This window comes from Hyperoodon ampullatus (genome assembly GCF_949752795.1).
Source record: "Hyperoodon ampullatus genome assembly, chromosome: 9".
Classification (NCBI taxonomy): Eukaryota; Metazoa; Chordata; class Mammalia; order Artiodactyla; family Ziphiidae; genus Hyperoodon; species Hyperoodon ampullatus.
This window is the reverse complement of record NC_136922.1, coordinates 34,721,845-34,744,146: the sequence shown is the minus strand read 5'-3', so window position 1 is coordinate 34,744,146 and position 22,302 is coordinate 34,721,845. Positions and strand designations below refer to the sequence as shown.

The 22,302-nt window shown below is 36.3% G+C and overlaps 1 protein-coding gene across 2 annotated transcripts in view; it reads left to right on the top strand.

Moving 5' to 3' along the window:
* SP4 (Sp4 transcription factor) overlaps positions 1 to 18,683 on the top strand; it is a gene marked incomplete at its 3' end in the record, with an annotated part of 71,492 nt that extends 52,809 nt beyond the window's left edge. For both annotated transcript variants that reach the window (XM_079711743.1, XM_079711744.1), the window contains exon 5: positions 18,436 to 18,683. In XM_079711743.1, coding sequence (XP_079567869.1) covers positions 18,436 to 18,683 — 248 coding nt within the window. The remainder of the gene's footprint in view (positions 1 to 18,435) is intronic.
* Positions 18,684 to 22,302: the final 3,619 nt, after the last annotated feature.

Below are 22,302 nucleotides of genomic sequence, written 5' to 3'. Positions count from 1 at the left end.
TCTGTCCTTCAGTTTCCATCCCTTTCACCTTTTAACTTCTCTCACCTAAACTTTTACTATCTCTTCTCTTTCTCTTGATGTTAAAATGCTTACATTTTCTTTAATAACCACTGCCTCCTTTTTTTTATAGCTTAGTTCTTAAAGTTGAAAATTAGTAAATAAATAATAATTACATTATGTAATGGACTGTGATTACCTGTTCTTTCCTGTGTATTTTTTTTGTTTGTTTTTTTTCCCTGAAGTTTCAAATTGCCTTCTTCACCTTTGCATAGGTTAACTTTATTACCTCCTTTTGTTATTTTAACTTTTCAAGAAAAGTATCAACTCCATCAGGTTTCTCCTTATTCCTGGAAGACTCCAGCTTTCCGTTCAAACACTGATTGATTCCTATCTAGGGCTGCTGCACAGCTGTAATCCTGAGACTTTTCTTCCCTGCTCTATTGGTTTGGATCCAGTGTTCTCCAGACCTCACATCTTCAGCTTTCTCAGTTTATTCCCTTGGTTTCTGGAAAACATTATGAAATGCTTCCTACAAAAAGGCATACAGAAGTAAATTTGTTTGAAAATGCCTTTATTTTGCTTTTCCACTTCATTGATAGTTTGGCTAATACAGAATTCTAGGTTGAAAATTATATTCACTTGAAACATTAATGGCACTGCTCTGTTGTCTTCTTGCATCTGTTTTACTAATAAGAAGTTCATTGTTCTCTTCTCATATTTTTTTGTAGGTGACCTAATTTTACCCCTTCAGCTTTAAGGAACTTATTTATTTTATTTATTTATAACTTTTTTATTTTGAAGTAACTTTATACTTACAGAGGAGTTGCAAAGATAATATAGAGAGTTCTCAAATACCCTTCATCCAGCTTCGTCTATAACTGATGTCTTCCATAACACAGTGTTAAGAAATTAACATTGGTACAATACTATCAGTTAAACTACAGGCTTCCCTACAAATATACTTTTTCTATTCCAGGATTCAGTCCAGAGTACCACATTGCATTTATTTGTCATGACTCTTTAATCTCCTGCAGTTTATGAAATTTCCTCATTTTTTTTCTTGGTCTTTTCATACCTTGACACTTAAAGGTTAAGTATCTTGTAGAATATTCCTCAATTTGGGTTTGTCTGATATTTTCTCATGATTACATTGAGGTTATGAATTGTTGCTGGGAAGAATATCACAGACATTATTGTCCTTCTAATCACATCATATCAGGGAGTACATGATGTCAATATGTCTTATTATTGGTGATGTTAACCTTGATGAATTAGTTAAGATAATGTTTGCCAGGTATCTCCACTGTGAAGTTTTTCTTTTTTCCTTTTCATATTTTGTTTATTAGAAGCAAGTGACTAAGTCCATTCAGTATTCAAGAGGAAGTGAATTAAGCTCCACCTCCTAGAGGGAGGAGTATCAAAGAATTTGTGGACTTAAATGAACACAACCACAGTAATTAGTAAATATTTTAGAGGAGATTTTTTGAGTCTGCACAAATGTCCTCTTTCTCTTTAAAGAAAATACTATTTTCACTTTTAGCATTCCTCATTGTATCTTTTCTTTTTTCCTGAATATCCATAATTTTATAATGGGTATTTTAATATATTTTCTGAGGAAATAAAAACCACAATATTTGTTAGCATACGAAAGCTGAGGAAAGAGTTGATAAAATCTCTCTCTGAAACAGCTAAGGAATCATTTCTTTCACCAAAACATGAACAGACTTTTAATCATGTACAATCGAACATAACTGAAAACAAAGAGGGATTATATTCAGCTACAAGTAACAGAAAGCACCCATACTTTTCCTGATATGAGGAAGGGGCTTATTCTCACATAGAAGGAGTGGGTCAAGGCAGCCACTGCACAGTGCAGCAAACTCCCATGTCCTTGTTTATTGCTGCACCATTGTGAATGTCATGGTGAATCAGAAAAACGTACTCACTAACAATGTTAACAGCATAAGGTGTTTCCTACACAGATTAGACATGATGAAGCTATAAATCTATAGAAGGGTAATCTGACAATACTCCCAACCATGAAATTCTGAATTATTTTCCAACTGAACATAGGATGCCTCACAGAAAAATTCAAACTCTGACAGATCTTTATGTAGAATTGTGAAGACAGCAGAGGAAAACTACACTTCTGATAATAGGAATCAAATGGCGCTGGTTTTGAGGATTCTCTTGAATACAAAGGCACAGAATCTGGAAAATAGGATGAAAGGTGGTGTCCTCGAACTTCCTATGTATCTGTCTCTCTCCCAGCGTGGTGGCTTCAAAATCTGAAGTATGCCTTCTCATCTGCCTTTAAATTGCACACAGGTGACGCTATTGGTGAATTCTAACATGGAACCACAAAGGGGATAGATTCTGGAAAGTCTAGGTCCTAATATTACTCACAGGCAGGATATCTCCAACTGTAGATTTTTTTGTCCTATCACAAGTCTCTCTTCTTCAAAGTCTGTTCACCAAATACCAGTCAGAAGGAATGAAGAAGCAAATGGAAAAACATAATTTACGTGAATGTACACCCTTTGACAACCTGGCCATACAGAAAAAATTATTCCGAGTATTTAATGGTAGGGAAAATGGAAAAAGGCTCCTATACTCACCACCCCCCAAAAAAGATCTTTCGGTAATAAAGGTACAGTATATATAATAGATTAAGGATATCCGAGAACTGCCACCCAAGGCCAGTAGGAAAATCCCAACAAATACCAAGCCTAATTGCATATTAGAACTACACTTTATGGGGATATACGTATATGTACAGCCGATTCACTTTGTCACAAAGCAGAAGCCAACACACCACTGCAAAGCGACCACACTCCAACAAAGATGTCAAAAAAAAAACAACCAATGACACTTCAATCACCCATAGGTCCAACAGACTTAAAAATGGAAAGAGAAAATATCATTATCTGATTAAAGGAAAAATTGCTACCTTTTAACCTTACGAACTATTATTAAAAGATGACTTCCAGAATTACCTCACTTAAATATTCATTTTTGAAGGTAACTAGTACAAATCCAATGTCAAGAAAGACACTTTCATAAAGGTCCTTAGTAAACACATATTTATAGATTTTTATAACAAGTCTTTTATATTGAAGATTTTCTAAAACATTATTCTTGGATTACTTTCCAACAAGTTACCTCATGTTACTGACGTTTATATTTGTTTCTCATGAGAGTTTTCACATATAAGTATGTGGGCCCACTGAAGTCTTTCCTAGGCTCTATAAGAACTAGATTTATTATCTAGTGAACCCTTTCATGCTTTTGCAAAGTAGAGAGATCAGAGAAGTTTTTCCCACATTCTTCATATTTACATGGTTTCTCTGTAGTATGCATGTGTCTCTGAATGCCTAAGAGAAATGTAGGCTTTCCCACATTCCTACATTCATAAGGCTGCTCTCCAGCGTGAATTCTTCCATGCACTTGAACATAAGTGGAAGCAAAAGTTTTCCCACATATTGTACAGTCATAGGGTTTTTCTAGTATGAGTTCTTTCATGTTTTTGAAGAGAACTGGAAAAACGAAATGCTTTAGAACATATTTTACATACACACGGTGTCTCGCCAGTGTGAGTCCTTTCACATGTTTGAAGAAAACTGGGAATAATAAATGCTTTCCCACATTTTACACATTTATATGGTTTCTCTCCAGTGTGCAGGCTCATGTGTCTTTGAATGCCTGAGAGAGAAATGTAGGCTTTCCCACATTCCTTACATTTATAGGGTCTCTCTCCAGTGTGAATTCTTTTCATGCACTTGAACATAAGTGGAACTGAAGGTTTTCCCACATATTTTACATTCATAGGGTTTTTCTCCAGTATGGGTTTTTTCATGTTTTCGAAGATATCTGGGAATACTAAATACTTTAGAACATGTTTTACACACATACAGTTTCTCTCTAGTGTGAGTCCTTTCATGTATGTGAAGAGAACTGGGATTATTGAATGCTTTTCCACATTCTTCACATTTATATGGTTTCTCTCCAGTGTGCAGTCTCTTGTGCCTTCAAATGCCTGAGGGACAAACGAAGGCTTTCCCACATTCCTGACATTGATAGGGTTTCTGTCCAGTGTGAGCTCTTTCATGTACTTGAATGTAAGTGGAAGCGAAGGATTTCCCACATACTTTACATTCATAGGGTTTTTCTCCAGTATGGGTTCTTTGATGTTCTTGAAGCTATCTGGGAATACTAAATGCTTTACAATATGTTTTATACATATATGGTTTCTCTCCACTGTGACTCCTTTCATGTATTTGAAGAGAACTGGGGTTAATGAATGCTTCCTCACATTCCTTACATTCATAGGGTTTTTCTCCGGTGTGATCTCTTTCATGTTTTTTGAAACCTTTTTGAGAAGATAAACCTTTACGCCATTGCTTATATTAATAGGGCTACTCTCCAGAGTGAACTCTTTCATGTGTTTGGAAACCTTGACGAACGATTACTGAAACTTTTTCCACATTGCTGGAATTCATACAGTTTCTCTCCTGTGTGAGTTCTTTTGTGCCTCTGTAAGGAACTGTAATATTTGTAAACTTTCCCACTTTCCTTATATTTATATGTATTATACAGCCCTGATCATATTTTTTTAAAATCTTGAGGTTTGTGTTCAATGTGACATTTCATGTGTCTATTAAGAGATGAATGATGCATGAAGACTTTTCCACATACACTGCATTCACATGGTTTTAATCCAGGAGTTTTCTTGTTCTGATCGAGAGGTGGAGTAAGGTTGAAGTTTCTTCCACGTGGACTACCGTCTTTACGCTCAGAGAATCTCACTGTCATATGATTTATCGGTTTTCCCCCCTGGTTTTTGTACTGCTCTTCAGTGTCATTACCATCCCATTTTGTTCCTGCTGAGGCCAGCTTCCTGAAGGTTTCCTGCATCACATCTCTGTAGAGTTTCTTCTGTGTAGGATTCAGTAGAGCCCACTCCTCCAGGATGAAGTTCACAGCCACATCCTCAAAGGTCACTGAGTCCATATCCAGCTTTTTGGGGTCTCCCCGAGTCCCTCCTACATGTCCCACAACCAGTGCAGAAACGACTGGGACAGTTAAGGGCGGGGAACGCCTGATATCGTCCATGGGATGTTGGAGTCCATGGGATGTCGGAGTCCGTGGCAACTTTTTTGCTGGTGTGGTGCATCGCCCTGCCCACCTGTATCTTGCCTGCAGATACAGTGTGATGTTCTGAGTGATGTTACTGTGATGTACTAAAGGTCATTTTCTATTTCCCTCACTGTTTCTACAATTTTTAGTTGTGACTCTTATATAAGGAAGATCTATCTATATCTTCTTCCCCAATTATTTGTTTATTCAGACATTTATTTTTACCACTGTGGTATGGATTCATGAGTATTTATTTATAGAGTTATGATCCAATCCCATCGTTACATGCAAATCTCAGATATTCCGGGTTTGGTTCCAGACCACCTCGATAAAGTGTGAATATCTCAGTAAAGCCAGTCACACGAATTTTTTGGTTTCCCAGTGCATGTTAAAGTTAGGTTTATACTATACTGTAGTCTGTTAAGTGTACAGTAGCATTATATCTAAAAAAATAATATACATACCTTCATTACTTTATTGGGCTTCCCTGGTGGCACAGTGGTTGAGAGTCCGCCTGCTGATGCAGGGGACACGGGTTCTTGCCCCGGTCTGGGAAGATCCCACATGCCGCGGAGCGGCTGGGCCCGTGAGCCGTGGCCGCTGAGCCTGCGCGTCCGGAGCCTGTGCTCCGCAATGGGAAAGGCCACAACAGTGAGAGGCCCGTGTACCGCAAAAAACAAACAAACAAAAACTTTATTACCAAAAAATTGTTAACCATCATCTGAGCCTTCAGTGAGTTGTAACATCAAAGATCACTGATCACAGATCAGCCTAACAAATATAAAATAATGGAAAAATTTGAAATATTGTGAGAATTACCAAAATGTGACACAGAGACATGAAGTGAGCAGATGCTGTTGAAAAAATGGTGCTGATAGACTTGCTGGATGCAGGGTTGCCACAAACCTTCAGTTTGTAAAAAAACACAATATTTGCAGAGCACAGTAAAGCAAAGTATGATAAAACCAGGTATTCCTGTATTTTGTATCTTGCTAACTTTGTTCTATTTTTGGCCATTGAAAGTTGTGTCAGATTGCCTCCTCTGTCCTTCTGACATGCCCTCATCCTGTGTTTTATAACTGTAAGAGCTTTCTTTTAATCTTCGGTATTCTATTAGTTTCATAATTACATAAGCATAGGTTTTCATTTATGGTGCAGTTCTGGTTGGACTTTTCAACTCTGGGTCCTCCCTCACCACTGCACATCCAATCTCTCATTCTCCACCCACCCCCCCCCCCCCCGCCTTTTTTTAAAGACTTTTTTAAAATTATTATTTATTTATTTATTTATGGCTGCGTTGGGTCTTCATTGCTGCACGTGGGCTTTCTCTAGTTGTGGCGAGTGGGGGCTACTCTTCGTTGTGGTGCGCGGGCTTCTCATTGTGGTGGCTTTTCTGTTGCGGAGCATGGGCTCTAGGCACACAGGCTTCAGTAGTTGTGGCATATGGGCTCAGTAGTTGTGGCGCATGGGCTCTAGAGCGCAGGCTCAGTAGTTACGGCACACGGGCTTAGTTGCTCCACGGCATGTGGGACCTTCCCGGACCAGGGCTCGCCATTGGCAGACAGCTTCTTAACCACTGCGCCACCAGGGAAGTCGCTCATTCTCCCCTTTTTAGTTTTTGTTCCTTTTGTACTCCTACTAGATGTATGTTGGACTCCCTATATTGATTTTTATTTTTTACAGCTTTTTTCTTTTTTGTCTTTTTACCTTTTCTTACATTTTCAATGAGATTCCTTAACTTTAGCTTCAGATATTTCTGTTGAATTGTTTTTTAATTTCCAAGAGTGCTCTTTTATTGTTTCTTTTTTTATTGCATCTTCTTATTGTATAAATGCACGAGCTTACTGGAAGTCTCTTGTTTCCTCCAGAGTCTTTTGTTGTTGTTGTTGTTGTCTGTATCTATTTTCTGAGGTTGTAGGTTTACCTGCACTGTCCAGTGATCCCTGGGTTTTGTTCAAGTAGATGATGATGATTGATGAATATGTTTAAGTGAAGGATTGTGAAATCATTATGAGCTGGTGGCTTTCTCTTTAGGAAATTGGGTAGGAGCATTGTGTGTTATATTGGAAGATACCTAATTATCAATATATAGTAATACAGTGTGGGATCACATTTCTTTAGATACAAATTCTCAAATATTTTGCCCCAATTTTTTGATAGTAGGACTAATATTCCATGTATAGGCTTCGGTTTACTGTTTTATGCTCCATTTCTCCCTCCCATTATTTTGAGTTCCAGACTTCTACAGAGTTCTGCAAAAGAGAGATTGGCTCTCTTCTAGAATATATCCTCTTCCTTGATAATCTCTATCCTAATTTGAAGAATTTTGTTACAATCAAATTTGTATAACAATGCATAACACAAGTGAGTTTCACAGGATTTTTTCCCTCTTTGTTTTCCCAGCTTTTGGCTCTGTGGGCACTGAATAGCAGGTGTAGGCAGCAAACACTCTAGGAGGAACTATGTATATCTGGCAAGAGAACTGAGAAAAGGGGCCCTGTACTCCAAGGCCAGCCCTGTTTGTAAGTTGCACTGTAGTAGAGGCAGCATAAGCAACTAAAAACTTGAGAAAATACCCATGTCTTTGGTTAGAGGGACCAGGAAATACTGAGCCCTTGTTTTCCAGCAAATGTGAGGGGAATCGCTTATTTTTCGCTCTTGTCATTTCACTCTGAAGGCAATGCCAGTCATAATGTATGTGTAGGACAATAAAAAGCCTCAAGAATTCTGGCTTTCTGGCCAGAGAAACCAGGAAAAGGGACATTGGGGGTTGGAGAGTATGAGGGAAAGTTTGGAGAGGTCTGTAAAAGGTGATCCTCAATTTCGTGAATGGAACAAAATAAGTTCTGGACTCACCCCTAAACTGCACATGCACAGAACAGCCCCAAAGAACCATAGCAGGGGCCTCAGAGACTAAACTATCTTACAAACCATCACCTAATTCCTAGTGTGTGCTGGGCAGACCTAAAGAGCATAATAAAGTCTTTGAAAATAAATTAATATTGGAACTATTGACCAAAGAAGGCAAGACAGAACTTTTCATGTGAACCTAAATGTGTTTGTTTCACTAAAATAAAACTTATTCTCTAGAGGATTTGTAATAGGACCCAGAGTCGCCACAACACAGTATCAAAAATGTCCAGGATAGGTCTTACCTGGTGGTTAAGAATCCACCTGCCAATGCAGGGGGCATGGGTTCCGGCCCTAGTCCGGGAAGATCCCACATGCCGCGGAGCAAGTAAGCCCGTGCGCCACAGCTACTGAGCCTGCGCTCTAGAGCCCGCGGGCCACAACTGCTGAGCCCATGCACCACAACTACTGAGCCTGTGCTCTAGAGCCCATGAGCCACAACTACTGAGCCCACGTGCCACAACTACTGAAGCCCACTCACCTAGAGCCTGTGCTCCGCAACAAGAGAAGCCACTGCCATGAGAAGCCTGCGCACCCAACGAAGAGTAGCCCCCGCTCAAAGCAACTAAAGAAAGCCCGCGTGCAGCAATGAAGACCCAACGCGACCAAAATAAGTAAATAAATAAATTTATTTTTAAAAATGTCCAGGATACAATCCAAAATTACTCAACATACTCTGTATCTGACCATGATACAAGATAATACACAAGTTAGAATTATTAGACAAAGACTTTAAAGCTAAAGCAGGTATTATAACCATCATCTGTGAAGTAAAGGTAAGCATGCTTACAATAAAAGGAAAGGCAGAAGTTCTCAGCAACAAAATGTGGCAGAGTTGTACAGCCACATGCAAAAAAGAAACTTTGACCTGCATACCTCATATGTTTTATAAAAGCTAACTCAAAATCACTCAGACCTAAATCTAAACCTAAAACTGTAAAACCTTTTAAATATAGGATAAAATCTTTGTGGCTTGAGGTTAGACCGAAGTTTTTAATACAACATCAGAAGTACAATCCATAAAAGAAAAATTGATAAACTGGATTTCATAAAAACTAAAAACTTCTGCTCTGTGGAAAATTCTGAAAACACCAGACACAGACTGGAAGAAAATATTTGAAAATCATACATCTGACAATGTACTTTTATCTAGAATATATCAAGAATTCTCAAACCTCAACAGTATGTGAACAACAGTACACTTTTTAAAAATTGGCAAAGGATCTGGACACTTCACTAAACAGATTATACATGTGGCAAATAAGCACATGAAAAGATGTTCAACATCATCTTTTATTTGGGGGAATGCAAATTAATACCACAACAAGATACCTGTATACACCTATTAGAATGGCTAAAATAAAAAACAAGGACACCAAAGCCCTGACAATTAGAAGTACTGGGGAGATTGCAGAGCAACTGGAACTTCCTTGCTGGTGGGAATGCAAAATGACACAGCACCTTTGGAAAACATTTTGGAATTTTCTTATAAAAGTTAAACATACACTTAACCATATGACCTTGCATCCACTCCCAAGTATTCACCCCACCTTTGAATATATATGGCAGATTTATTTATAATCACCCAAACTGGAGACACCCCAAGTGTCCTTCAGCTGGTGAATGGATGAAATATTGTGGTATATCCATACATTGGAGTACTCTTCCCCAACGTAGAGGAATGAATTATTAATACACACAACCACATGGATGAAATTCAGATGCATTATGCTAAATGAAAGCATCCAGCATCAAAAGGCTACCTGTTGAATGATTCCATTTGTATGATGTAATAGAAAAATCAAAACTATACAAAAGGCGAATAGATCAGTGTTTTCTAGTGTGTGATGGAGGAGGGAGTTTGACTGAGGAGACATCATGAAGGATTTTTTGGAAGTGACAGCAGTTCTTCTACATTTGAATTTTGGGGATAGCTACATGACTTAATGCATTTATCAAAAGTCATAGATCTATGTAGCAGAAAGAATGAATTTTACTATATGTAAATTAAAACATTTTCAGAAGTGTGAGGCACCTCTTATCTTTGTGAAATTGCAGTCTAAAAAGGGAGAGAGATTTTCTAGTTTATTTTTATTTTAACAATCCAAAGAATTTCTTGCTCAGCCTCATGCATATGCCTCAATGTCATGCAACATGTCTCTTTATCAAGAATGATAGGAGTTAGAGCCAGAGGGACTCCTGAAAATGATTTTGTGCAATTCCATCATTTTATAAATAAGGACTAATGAGAAGCTTAGTTCCTTGAGCCACGTTGAGTTATTTAGTAATGGGGAAGAATGAGCCATGGAAGCAGTAGAGTAAACAAATTCAGACAGGCAGTAACAGTAGTAGTTAACATACCTGATCCCCTTCAGTGTGCTGGGTTTCTAAATGCTTTTTAAAAATCCATTTTCTCATTTTATCCTTTGAGCAATAACATGAAATAGGTATTTCTGTTATTCCCAGCTAAAAATGAAGAAACTGAGAATTGGAGAGAGAAGTTGCCTAAAATTATATGACTGGGAGGTGGAGCAGAGTCACCTGGACTAGAATCTAACTCATACAAGAAAGAAAGTATGATATGTCAGAACCTACCAGCAGTTCAGTGTTTGGGAACCATGGTATTTGTGGCAATAGATAAAACAGAAAATGTAGGCAGAGGTCAGTAGGATGTTATGTACTATTTGATTTTGTTTTTTTCCTGCAGCCATAGGAAATGAGGAACCATTGAAAGTTTTCAGCAGATATTCAGATGGTCACCTTTTCATTTTAGACCATTTAGTATTTGTATGGAGGATAAATTTATAGGGAATAATTTTGAGACCAATCAGCAAAGACAGTAAGGACTTTTGGTAAGATACCAACTAAAACAGAAGTTGTAAGGTATATTGGGGACCAGTTTAAGAGATGTTTGTGTAATAAAATTGACAGGACTTGGTGATTAATTAGATGTGAGAAAAGAGATGAAAGGTACCAATGATGACTACTACCAGTTGAAATGGAGAATACAGGAAAGGGACAGGTATAATGTAGAATTGTCTATCTCCCTTCAGTTCTGTCGATTTTGCTTCTTATGGTTTGGGACTCTGTTGTTAGGTACATATATGTTTCTAATTGTTATATCTTCTTGGTGGAGTGACACTTTTATTGTTATAAAGTAGCCTTCCTTGTCTCTAGTAGTGATTTTTATCTTATTGTTCTAGTATTAATATAGCCATTGCGACTCTCTATTTGCACAGTGTATCAGTTTTCTGTCCTTTTACTTTTAGCCTATTCATGTCTTTGAATTTAAAGTGAGCCTCTGCTAGAAAGCATATAGTTGTATCATGTTTTTTCTTAATCCAGTCTGTCAATTTCTGCCTTTTGATTGGAACGTTTAATACATTCATGTTTAATGCAATTACTGCTAAGGACTTCTGCAATTTTGGTATTTGTTTTCTGTTTGTCTTCATGTCTTTTATCTTTTTTGTTCCTGTGTTTCTCCATTATTGACATTTTGTGTTAAATATTGCTCATGTGTTATTTTAATTACTTTGTAATTTCTTTTAATATATGTATGTATATATGTATGCATATATATACACACAGACACATATATATGTATACATATGTATGTGTGTATGTTTTTTTAAGTTATTTTCTTAGTGGTTGCCTGCTTTGGGGATTGCAGTTCACATCTTAAAACAGTCTAGTCTGGATTAATACCAACTTTATTTCAATAGCATGCAAAAGCTTTTCTCCTACATAGCTCTGCCTCCACTTCTGCTGTTTTGTTCACTAATTACATCTTTGTATATTGTACCCATCAACACAGATTTGTAATTACTGTTTTATGCAGTTGTGTTTTAAACTAGATACAGGGAAAATGAGTAAAAAATGCATTTACACTGTCTTTTATATTTATCTATGTAGTTACTTTACCTGGTGTTCTTTATTTCTTCATGTGTATTCCAGTTATCATTTAGTGTCTTTTCATTTCAGCCTGAGGGACTCCCTTTAGTATTTCTTATAGGTGCAGATCTGCTAGTGACAGATTCCTTCAGTTTTTATTAATCTGGGAACATCTTAATTTCTCCTTATTTTTGAAAGATAATTTTTCTGTATTTAGAATTCTTGATTGACAGGTTTTTTCCTTTTATCTCTTTGAATATATCATCCCATTGCTTTCACACCTCCGTGATCTCTGATGAAAAAAATCAGCCTTTTTCTTTATGATGATCCCTTGTAGATGATGAGTCACTTCCATCTTGCTGCTTTCTAGATTCTGTCTTTGTTTTTCACTTTAAACAGTTTGATTATTGTATCTCAGTGTGAATTTCTTTTCATTTAACCTACTTGAAGTTAACTGAGCCTCTTCAATGTGTATATTAATGTATTTCATCAAATTTGGGGAGTTTTCAGCCATCATTTCTTCAAATATTCTTTCTTTTAAAAACCTAGGACCAATAAATCTCTCCCTCTTTGCTGAGAGGCTTTGTGTGCATGTTGGGGCCCCCATCAACACTCAGCCAGACAGTTGACAATGCTACCATAGCCTTCACTTTCTGCTTTTGCAGAGCCTCAAAGGATAGGCATAAATGAGAGTTTGGTTCTTCTCAACCCTTTCCTGAGTAGCCTCACAGCCCTAAGCATGTATGTGGCCTTCTGGATTCCAAGGAGTATGTCAGCTTTTTCTTTTAAGCTTTTTGTTTAGTCTGTTTATTGTTTGGCCCAAGTATTATTCATTGTTTCGGACATCCATGAAGTTAAAACACTTTCCTATAATTGTTTTAGACAAACACATGCCCTTCTCTACCCCTGGAAGAAGACTTTTTGCATTGGGATACTTCCAAGGAAGGTTAAATACAAAAGTATTTTAAGTGGGGTCCTCCAAAGAAACAATGATGATTCTTTGGGAAAGAAGTTTTGAAAGGGCTCCAGCTCTGTTCTGTTCCCTCTGGTGACTACCAGGCTGCTGGGGAGTAGAAAATGGAACTAGGCAAGTTAAAACACCACAAAACTTGCTCTTCTTACCAAGATTCAGCCATTTTCTTTATTAAACACTCCCTGAGTTACTGGAACCCTTGATTAATTTCCAGAGTCTGAAAGGGTTGATTTGATTGTTTTTTTTCCCAGTTTCTGGTTCCTTTCACAGAGGAGTGGATTTTTGGAGATCACCATGTTTACTGACATTACCTCTTTCATAGTTTGGGGGACTTTTCCCCTTTATTTCTGAGAATTACAAGGATTGGAAAGTTAATGAGTTCTGTTTGTGACATTTTGAATGATGCTTTCTATGGCACATCTTGGAGATGTTAAATTCATAGTTTAGGAATCTTGATGTACCTATCCATTTATAGATGATAGTTAAAACCATTAGAGTAGATAAGATTGCCTTTTAAAAAAGTGTTTATAATGAAATGACCAAAGGGCTTCTATATTTGAGTAGATAATTGCTGAAGGAAAAAATGAAAAATTACTCATCATGCACATTTGTTATCTACAAATTTATGGTCTCAAATCTCAGCCAGTCTCTCAGAACAGCCTATCAATCTTATTCTTTTTTTCAGCTTCCTCATTACCTTAGCAATTACCTAAACCTCCTTAAGTCTTCTTAATTCCCTTGTCACTCCCAGTTAACTTTCCCTTACTCTGTCTTCTACTTCAAGAAAATTTAAGCCATATAACTTCTCTCAAATTATCATTCCTCCCCCTTTTAATTTGCTTTTATCCACAGGTAATGATAGAGGAGAATTGAGTGTACTTATGAAAAGATTCATTTAGATATTCTAGGCTGAGTAGGTAAGGGAGAGTGTCTAGGAGGGACTGATAGGTCCCTCCTGATAGACATTGGAGGGATCCAGGGACTACAAGTTTCTCAGTTTGAATAATGAGGTTTTTTAGAACAAATCAAAATATGATTTCTGTAGAGTGAGTTATATATATAAGAAGTCTGGTAAGAAGTTGTATATATGCTACAAATGGACGTTTAGTTGAAGTTATTCATTGAGCAAAGGGTGTGTTTTTACTTAGCTGTAACAAATGCCAGACATTTAAAAATGTCCCTGTATTGGGTTGAATTGTGTCTCCCAGAAAGACATGTTTAAGTCCTAATCCCCAATATCTGTGAATGTGACCTTCTTGGGAAACAGTTATTTGCAGATGAGATGAATTAAGATGAAGTCATACTATGCCTAGTGTCTAGGATTTAGGACCTACTGGGCCCTAAATCCAATGACTGGCATCCATGTAAGAAAGGGAGAAGACACAGAGACCCAGGGGAAAAGGCCATGTGAAGACAGAGGCAAAGATTGGAGAGCTGCACCTACAAGCCGATGAATGCCAAGGATTGCCAGAAGTCACCGGCAGCTAGGATGAGGCAAGGAAGTATTCTTCTCTAGAGCCTTTGATGGATGCATTGCGCTACTGACACCTTGATTTTGGGCATCTAGCTCCATAACTGTGAGAGAGTGAATATCTGTTGCTTTTAAGCCACCCAGTTAGTGATTTTTTGTTTTTACTTTTTTATAGTAGCCCTTGGAAACTAATATAGTCCCTCAGTCCCTCAATAACTCCTGAAATTATTTTAATTGACAAATATGCAGGTATGTTATCAAATGACAAACTTAGAAATAACATCAGTAACCCATAAAGTATGTTTTATATATTACATTAGCTTAAGTTTGAGGGTAACACTTTGAAAATGAGATTGTAAGCAGAACTGTGGCAGCTAGATAATTGGCTCTTGATGGGTACCTCAAATACATAAAGCTTAAAAGATCTGATTTAGTTCCATTTTTCCTTTCAAGTCTATGATTCCATTTGAAAATCTCAGCAAATTTTTTTTCTGAGAGAAATTACTGTTAATATCATGTTAGGAAATAATCTACATAATTTCTAAGTATGAATCTTCTACTTAAATCCTTTTAAAACACTACCATATATTAATAGTTGTGTAATACAGCTTGGCCTTTTATTAATAATATAGGTGAAATAAGCAGGTTTCTTACCTATATTCAGTGTATTAAACCAAAATCATTCTGCTTACATCCTTGAGATTTTCTTAGAGATATAAAATTTGGAATTTCTTCTTGATATGCTTTTGATACTTGTGATGTAGATATTTCACAGATCTTGATCCATGTAACAGATAGCTGTAATTTTTTTTTAATTAGGCTTTACCTTTTTCAAGACTATATCTTATATAACTATCAGTTCTCTATTGCTCCTACAGAAGACTACCACAAATTTACCAGCTTAAAATAACACACATTTTTATATCACTGTTTGTTTAAGTCTGAAGTCCTAGTAGGCACAGCCGGGATCCTCTGCTTAGCCTCTCACAAAGGTGAGATCAGGGTGTTGGCTGGGCTGTGTTCCCGCCCAGAGGCTCTGGGAGAGCATCTGCTTCCGGACTTACGCTGTCAGCCAGATTCAGCATTTGCTGTTGTAGGGCGTAGGTCCCTGTGTTCTTGCTGCCTGTCAGCAGGGGGCCAGTGGGGCTGGCGTTTGCTCCTGGAGGTGACCCACGTTCCTTCTCACACTTTCCACGTGGCACCCCTCCAGCAACAGCGGGTCAAGTTCCTCTCACACTTCTGATTTCTCTGATTTCTCTTGCTGCGTCTCTCTGACTCCAGCTGAAGAAAGCGGTCTCCTTTTAAGAACTTATGTGATTAGATTGGGCCCACGCAGATAATTCAGAACACTCTCCCTTTGTTAACCTTTATAAACTTAGTTACATCCCTTTTGCCATGTAATAAAACGTATTCACAAGTTCCAGGGATTAGGGTACAGACATCTTTGTGGGGAATTGGGGCATTTTGCCCACCATAAGTAACTAATATCAACAGTTTTGATAATTAGTTTCATTTATTGTAAAAAGTATTAACCCTACTAGCAGGCTTCCCTGGTGGCGCAGTGGTTGGGAGTCCGCCTGCCGATGCAGGGGACACGGGTTCGTGCCCTGGTCCGGGAGGATCCCACGTGCTGCGGAGCAGCTAGGCCCGTGAGCCATGGCCGCTGAGCCTGCGCGTCTGGAGCCCGTGCTCTGCAACGGGAGAGGCCACAACAGTGAGAGGCCCGCGTACCGCAAAAAAAAAAAAAAAAAAAAAAAAAAAAGTAGTAACCCTACTAAAAATAATTATAAAAATAATTAAAATAATAATAAATATAAATACAAAAAAGATATTATAGTGTATTTAGTTAGTACAAGAACCCTGTACCTCCCTGTATCCATATATTATAAAGTATAATGATAATGTTTGCTAAGAGGTAAGAAATTCAGAAATTGTCTTACACCACAGAAAACACACTTCTTTGTGGAAAAGGTTAATAAACTGAAATGTCATTCCCCTAATGATAGTTGAATTGTACAACATAATTTACTTATTTTGAGATTTTATCCAACTTTCATTACTTGAAATTAATTGGATACTCACAGCCCTTAGGAGTAGACTAGAAAGTCCACACACAAACCATGTCCCCATCATTTCTCATTTACCTTACAGTTTGCTGCTGAGTAGGTGGGGACTTGAATTTCTTTCTCATTTGATACCAGTAGCTCCATGTGGTTACAAATGACTCTGTCAAGATAACGGAAGCTTCTTAAAATCAGAGACTCTGACTTGTTCAGATTTGTATCACCAGTGCCTGGCACATTACAGATGTTCTGCAAATATTTGTTGAAAAATGACTGAGCTCATGAATATCACAGCTAACAAATGTTTATTAAACAGCCAGTGTGTACAAGTTGATCACCCATTGATTCAGTGTTTACTGAATGATCTCATGCCTTCAAGCCATCACTACCTGATTTCTTTCTGATTATTCTTGGCCACTGTTGCTGTAAAAGAACAGAGGTCTCTACTACAGGTGATTTAGTACAAAAAGCCTGAACTAGAAACCAGGTGCCTTGAATTCTGCTCTGATATTAATAAATTGTATGATTCCCAAGCAGATTAATTAATTTCTGAGCCCCAGCTTGCTCATCTATAAAATGGAAATGTAAAATAAGATCCTTAAAATTTCTTCCAGCTTTTAAATTTGTACACTTCGAATTTTTCTTTTGAAGTAAAATGGGAAACTTGAAAGATAAAAGAGTTCAAGATTGATCCTAAACATAAACCCTCATTTAATTGTTTTTAGCCCTTGTCTGGCTGTTAGCATTCATAAGATGCAAGTCGTTTTACCTTAAACCTTAACTGCCTTTATTTTTAATGTGTTTAAGAATTTTGTCTCGGGTTTCCCTGGTGGCACAGCGGTTGAGAGTCCGCCTGCCGATGCAGGGGACATGGGTTTGTGCCCCGGTCCGGGAAGATCCCACATGCCGTGGAGCGGCTAGGCCCATGAGCCATGGCTACTGAGCCTGCGCGTCCGGAGCCTGTGCTCCGCAACGGGAGAGGCCACAACAGTTAAGAGGCCTGCGTACCGCAAAAAAAAAAAAAAATTGTCTCAACCATTTATTTATCCTTTCATTTAATTTTTCAAGACTGAAAGAGAAAATTCCAATGAGACACCTCACATGCAATTTTTTTAAATAAAACAAACATAAAGAATAGGGGCTAATATCTGACATGGGCAAACTTGAACCTATAGATTTTCTGTTAGTAAGTCAAAAGCAGGGCCAGGTAAAAGAAGTCAGCTGGATTGAATTTTCTTATTATCCAAGTTCTACTATCAGACTGGGAAAACATTGCTTCTTTCCCTTAAGTAACAATTGTAAGGGAAGGACTAAAGCTAATAGTTTATCCATTATGAACGTGATGATATACCAATTAACCAAATTTTTATGTGCCCCACCCATTATACACAAAAATGAAAGGACTTTTTTCTAAAATACAGAAGTAGTTAGTTCCAGTAGAACTATCTTATAACTTAGAGAATATATAAGGATCACTCTGTGTACCAGAACCTAATAGTCTTAATTCTGCGAGACCTAAAAACTCTGTTAAATTTGAAATGTAGTGTTTGCTCCATTCTCATTTTTGCCTTGTGAAGAAACTCAGTACACTACAAAATTATTAACTGATTTTATTTGAAGTAGTTCTAAGGTATTTCCTGCCTCTAGGCATTATATTCAAAACCTAGACAATAGTTTTTAAGGAAGGGCGGATATGAGCCTTGAACATTATGTATTGTTATACCTGGAAGAGATTTTTGAGATCATCTGTTAGAAACCCTCTTATTTTGTAGATAAGGAAACTGAGGAAACAGCTTTTATTTTCAGTTCTTAGCAGAATCATGACTTTAAAGTCATGTACTGCACTGTGTGTTCGATGGCATTTTAAAATAAAAACATGAAGTATTTTGCAACTACTCAAAAGTATAGTATGACCAGAAGAGAAATTATTTTAAATTATAATTTCATTTAGATAAAGTGAATTTCTATTCATTTACTATTTTTCTGTTTAGGTGAAAAGAGATTTGAATGTCCGGAATGTTCTAAAAGATTTATGCGGAGTGATCATCTCTCCAAACATGTCAAAACGCACCAGAATAAGAAAGGTGGTGGGACAGCTCTTGCCATTGTTACCTCCGGAGAACTGGACTCATCTGTAACAGAGGTGCTTGGCTCCCCAAGAATTGTCACAGTTGCAGCCATTTCTCAAGATTCAAACCCAGCAACTCCCAATGTTTCAACCAACATGGAAGAATTCTGAAAAGTTATTTATAACAGAGACCTCTAGTGCTGCACTTAAGTTTACACACATTTGAAAATCTGGAAATGGGCTGGTCAGGTGAATTACAAAGTAGGAAATCATGTTTTCATTCTTGGCTTCTTTAAGTATTCCAAGATTTTGGGTCAGCACATGAAGTGTTGAATTTTTAAAAATATAAAAAGCAAACTGATGTACTGGAAACAGAAAAGTATTTCCTTCATATTATACGTTGTAGTTATTTGGAGATCTATCATGTAATCTTTAAACTGAATCTTCCCCTCTCTTAACATCATGTGTTAACATGTTTAAAAAGACAGACCTCACTAGTTTGCAGGCTGGACCTTAATTGGACTTGTTTTCTTTGAAAGTACTTTGTTATAAATTCAGTCAGTAATAATTTATGTGGATTTTTTTTTTTTGCAGTAGCACAGAAAACAAATAGTTCACTGTTGATAGAGATAATACTTTATTTCCTTAGCTTGATTTTTGGAAAATCAACTGAAAATAGTTTTGGCCGTCTTTTCTAAATATTAGAAATTCTTCAACAGTTGAATTACGTAAGTTCCAAAAAAGTAATCTGAGAGGCATCTCAGATCTTTATTACCACTACATTGTAGTAGTGCGTATGCAGACAATCAGTGAAGTCCAAGTACTTTCTCCATTTGGAGACACAAGAGGAACTTAGAGCTAAACCATAGGTTAAATTTTAGATTGAAACCTTAGGAAAATACTGGGGGGAAAACAAAACTCATAATAGCTTCAGAAAAATAAAATGAGGCAATTTAATAGGTAAGGTTTTGAAGTTAGGATTTATTATATTCCTAACCCTAGGTTGAACCACAAAGTTCATTTTAAATGTTTATATTGGAAATATTTGCATAGAGTTTAAATCGTTCTGTAGTTTCATATTCTGTAAATATGAGTTATGTTGACAATGTGCAAAATTCTTTATGCTTTGACTTGGTAGCCAAAGAAAGAATTATCACACTTTTTTTAAGGCCAGCAGAAAATTATCTTTTAACTACATTACAATTTCTGTTCTCCTCTTTACTAAAAATTAGCAAATCCCATTTTATTTCTAGCACTGTGTTAGAGGCTGATTAAGAATTTATAACACAGTAATGTCTTTATGTTATGCCAATAACTGAATTTTCCCTAAGAAGACAGCCTAACAAATATATAACAGATGTGATACTATGAAACAAAAATTATTTTTTAAAAATCAGAATAATTTCAGTTAAGTGACTAAAGAAAAAATGTATTTCATTGTTTATACAAGGGTCTTAATAGGAAAGATGGCCAAAAGTTTCATTTAAAAAAAAATTGGGAGTATACCAGTAGCTTAAATATTAGTAAGATATTTCATAGTTTAAAAATATATTTACAAAGAATTATAATGGAATTGGAATTGACCATTTGAAAACTAAAGTTTTTAACTGCTCGGTTTATTAACACCATTAGTTTGGGGACTGTTTGAATATAGGTGTATGTTTTCTTGTGCATTCCCTATTATTTCAGGAAAAGTACTACTCATGCGAATTCTCTTCCGAAATTGTGATGTTTCTTGTATTTTTGATGAAGGAGAAATACTGTAATGATCACTGTTTACACTATGTACACTTTAGGCCAGCCCTTTGTAGCGTTATATAAAACTGAAGGTCTTTTGTGCTTTCAGTTTGTATAAAAAAGCTTTGAGATTAAAGGAAAAAAAAATTTTTACACTGTGGTTATAAATTTCAAGTTTCTTAAAGCTTTTGTAGACTTGTAACAAAGTCTTTAAATTTTAGTTGGATTTTGTAAATTGTTTTGTATATTTTATTTAACGTACTCTTAACAACTGATGTATCTGGCTTTAAAACATCAGAATCAGTTTGTTGCTTTGTTTGGTACAGAGGAGCATTTGGTAGTATTAATTTTAATTTTATTATATAGGAGCTGAAACATCAAATATATATTTTATCTATCATTATGCTACACAATCAGTGCTATAAATTTTTTTATGCAAAGAAACTTTCGTAATGTTTGAATCATGTTTCCTCAGAGTGACACTTTTTGTTGTTGTTAATACCGAGTATGAGCTCTCTGCGCCATTATTCCATGAACCAATTTTAATGCATACCTATGTATGCTCCTCAGAAATCGAAGTTATTTTTTAATCAACAATGAGGCCTATTATAAATTTAACAAACTGAATTTGGATAGCTTTATAGCATATAAAATATATTAATTTGTGTTAGCAGGTGCACATTTCACCACTGAAATTAGAAATCTTTTGACAGTCTGTTCTGCATACCATTCTGAATCCACTCTTCTGTCTTATAAGAATCGTAAATTTCAGTGTCCTTTATTTGACTCAGTGGGATATAGCTGTTATAAGTAATAGGGCACAGATGTGCAGTAGAGTCTTGTTTAATGACATTTCACTGTTCATTCCCTTTACCACTGTTATAAAACTTTTCTTTATTGTAATTATCAGTGCAAAGCTATGTATTTATCATGGTAGAACTCCAGTGTTAGAATAGTTTTTTCTTACAGTATACTTTCTTTGGTTAGGTTTGTGTATGTGTTGCTGATTACATTAGAACTTGATGTTAAGTCATTATTTATCACACTCTCATGAGAGCAGTAATAAAAGTGTGTAATCTAGGAGAAAAAGTTAATTTGTCAAACTTAGATAAGCATGATGTTTAGGTCCTATTTTTCAATTTTATAACTGTTTTATTGCAACAATATTTGTATTTAAGTCTTCATTTTAATGCCTTGTGGTGTTTTTTTATGCATGTCACTAAGTTGTCATCCCACATAAATTGATGTGCAGCATAGGGTATTAAATCTACATAATGATTTTAAAACAGAAATAGTTGATGGTAAAATGTAAATGTTTTGCAAAAATTCCTTATAAAAAGTTTTGTAGTAACATTTCACTTGTAAATTTTTTTTGTAAAAAAAAAGAAAAAAAAAAAAAAAGATGAGTCCAGAAAAAAACCTGTTTCCCATATCCTAGAATTTAGACAATTATTCTGCCAGCAAAGCCTCTGGGGCTGTAATTGACATTTTTACAGTGCTGATTTGTATAAAATTTGTTTTTTGTGGATTTGGAAATAAAATCATGTACAAGTCGTTGCCTGCAATAACAATTGCAAGTAACCTATTAAAAATTCCCTTGAGTTTAACATGTTTCTTCATTTAATTATGTATGCTATAAAACAGCAATAAATTGTTTGAACTATCAACCTTTTTATAATGATGAACACTGGAAAGTAAATGCTTCTCACTAGAAAACATATTGGCAACTCTTCATAATTCCTGGTATTAAGATCTGGTCACCATTTCTCTGAACATACCACCAAAGAACACCAATTCAAATTTCAGGTTAATTTGTAGCCATTGCTCTAGACATGTATGGAAATTAAAATTTGATTTAGGGACATTTTTTACTTAAATATTTTTAAGCAATAAATGTTAGGAAATTGTAGGAAGACCTAAAAACAAAAACATAATTAAGATGTTATTTAAGCTTACAGAAACACTAAGAAGCAATGTATGCCATGTATATAGATGCCACAGTCTATAAGCAGAAGCTATTGTCTTTTCCTCTTGGGAGAGCCCTGCAAATCTC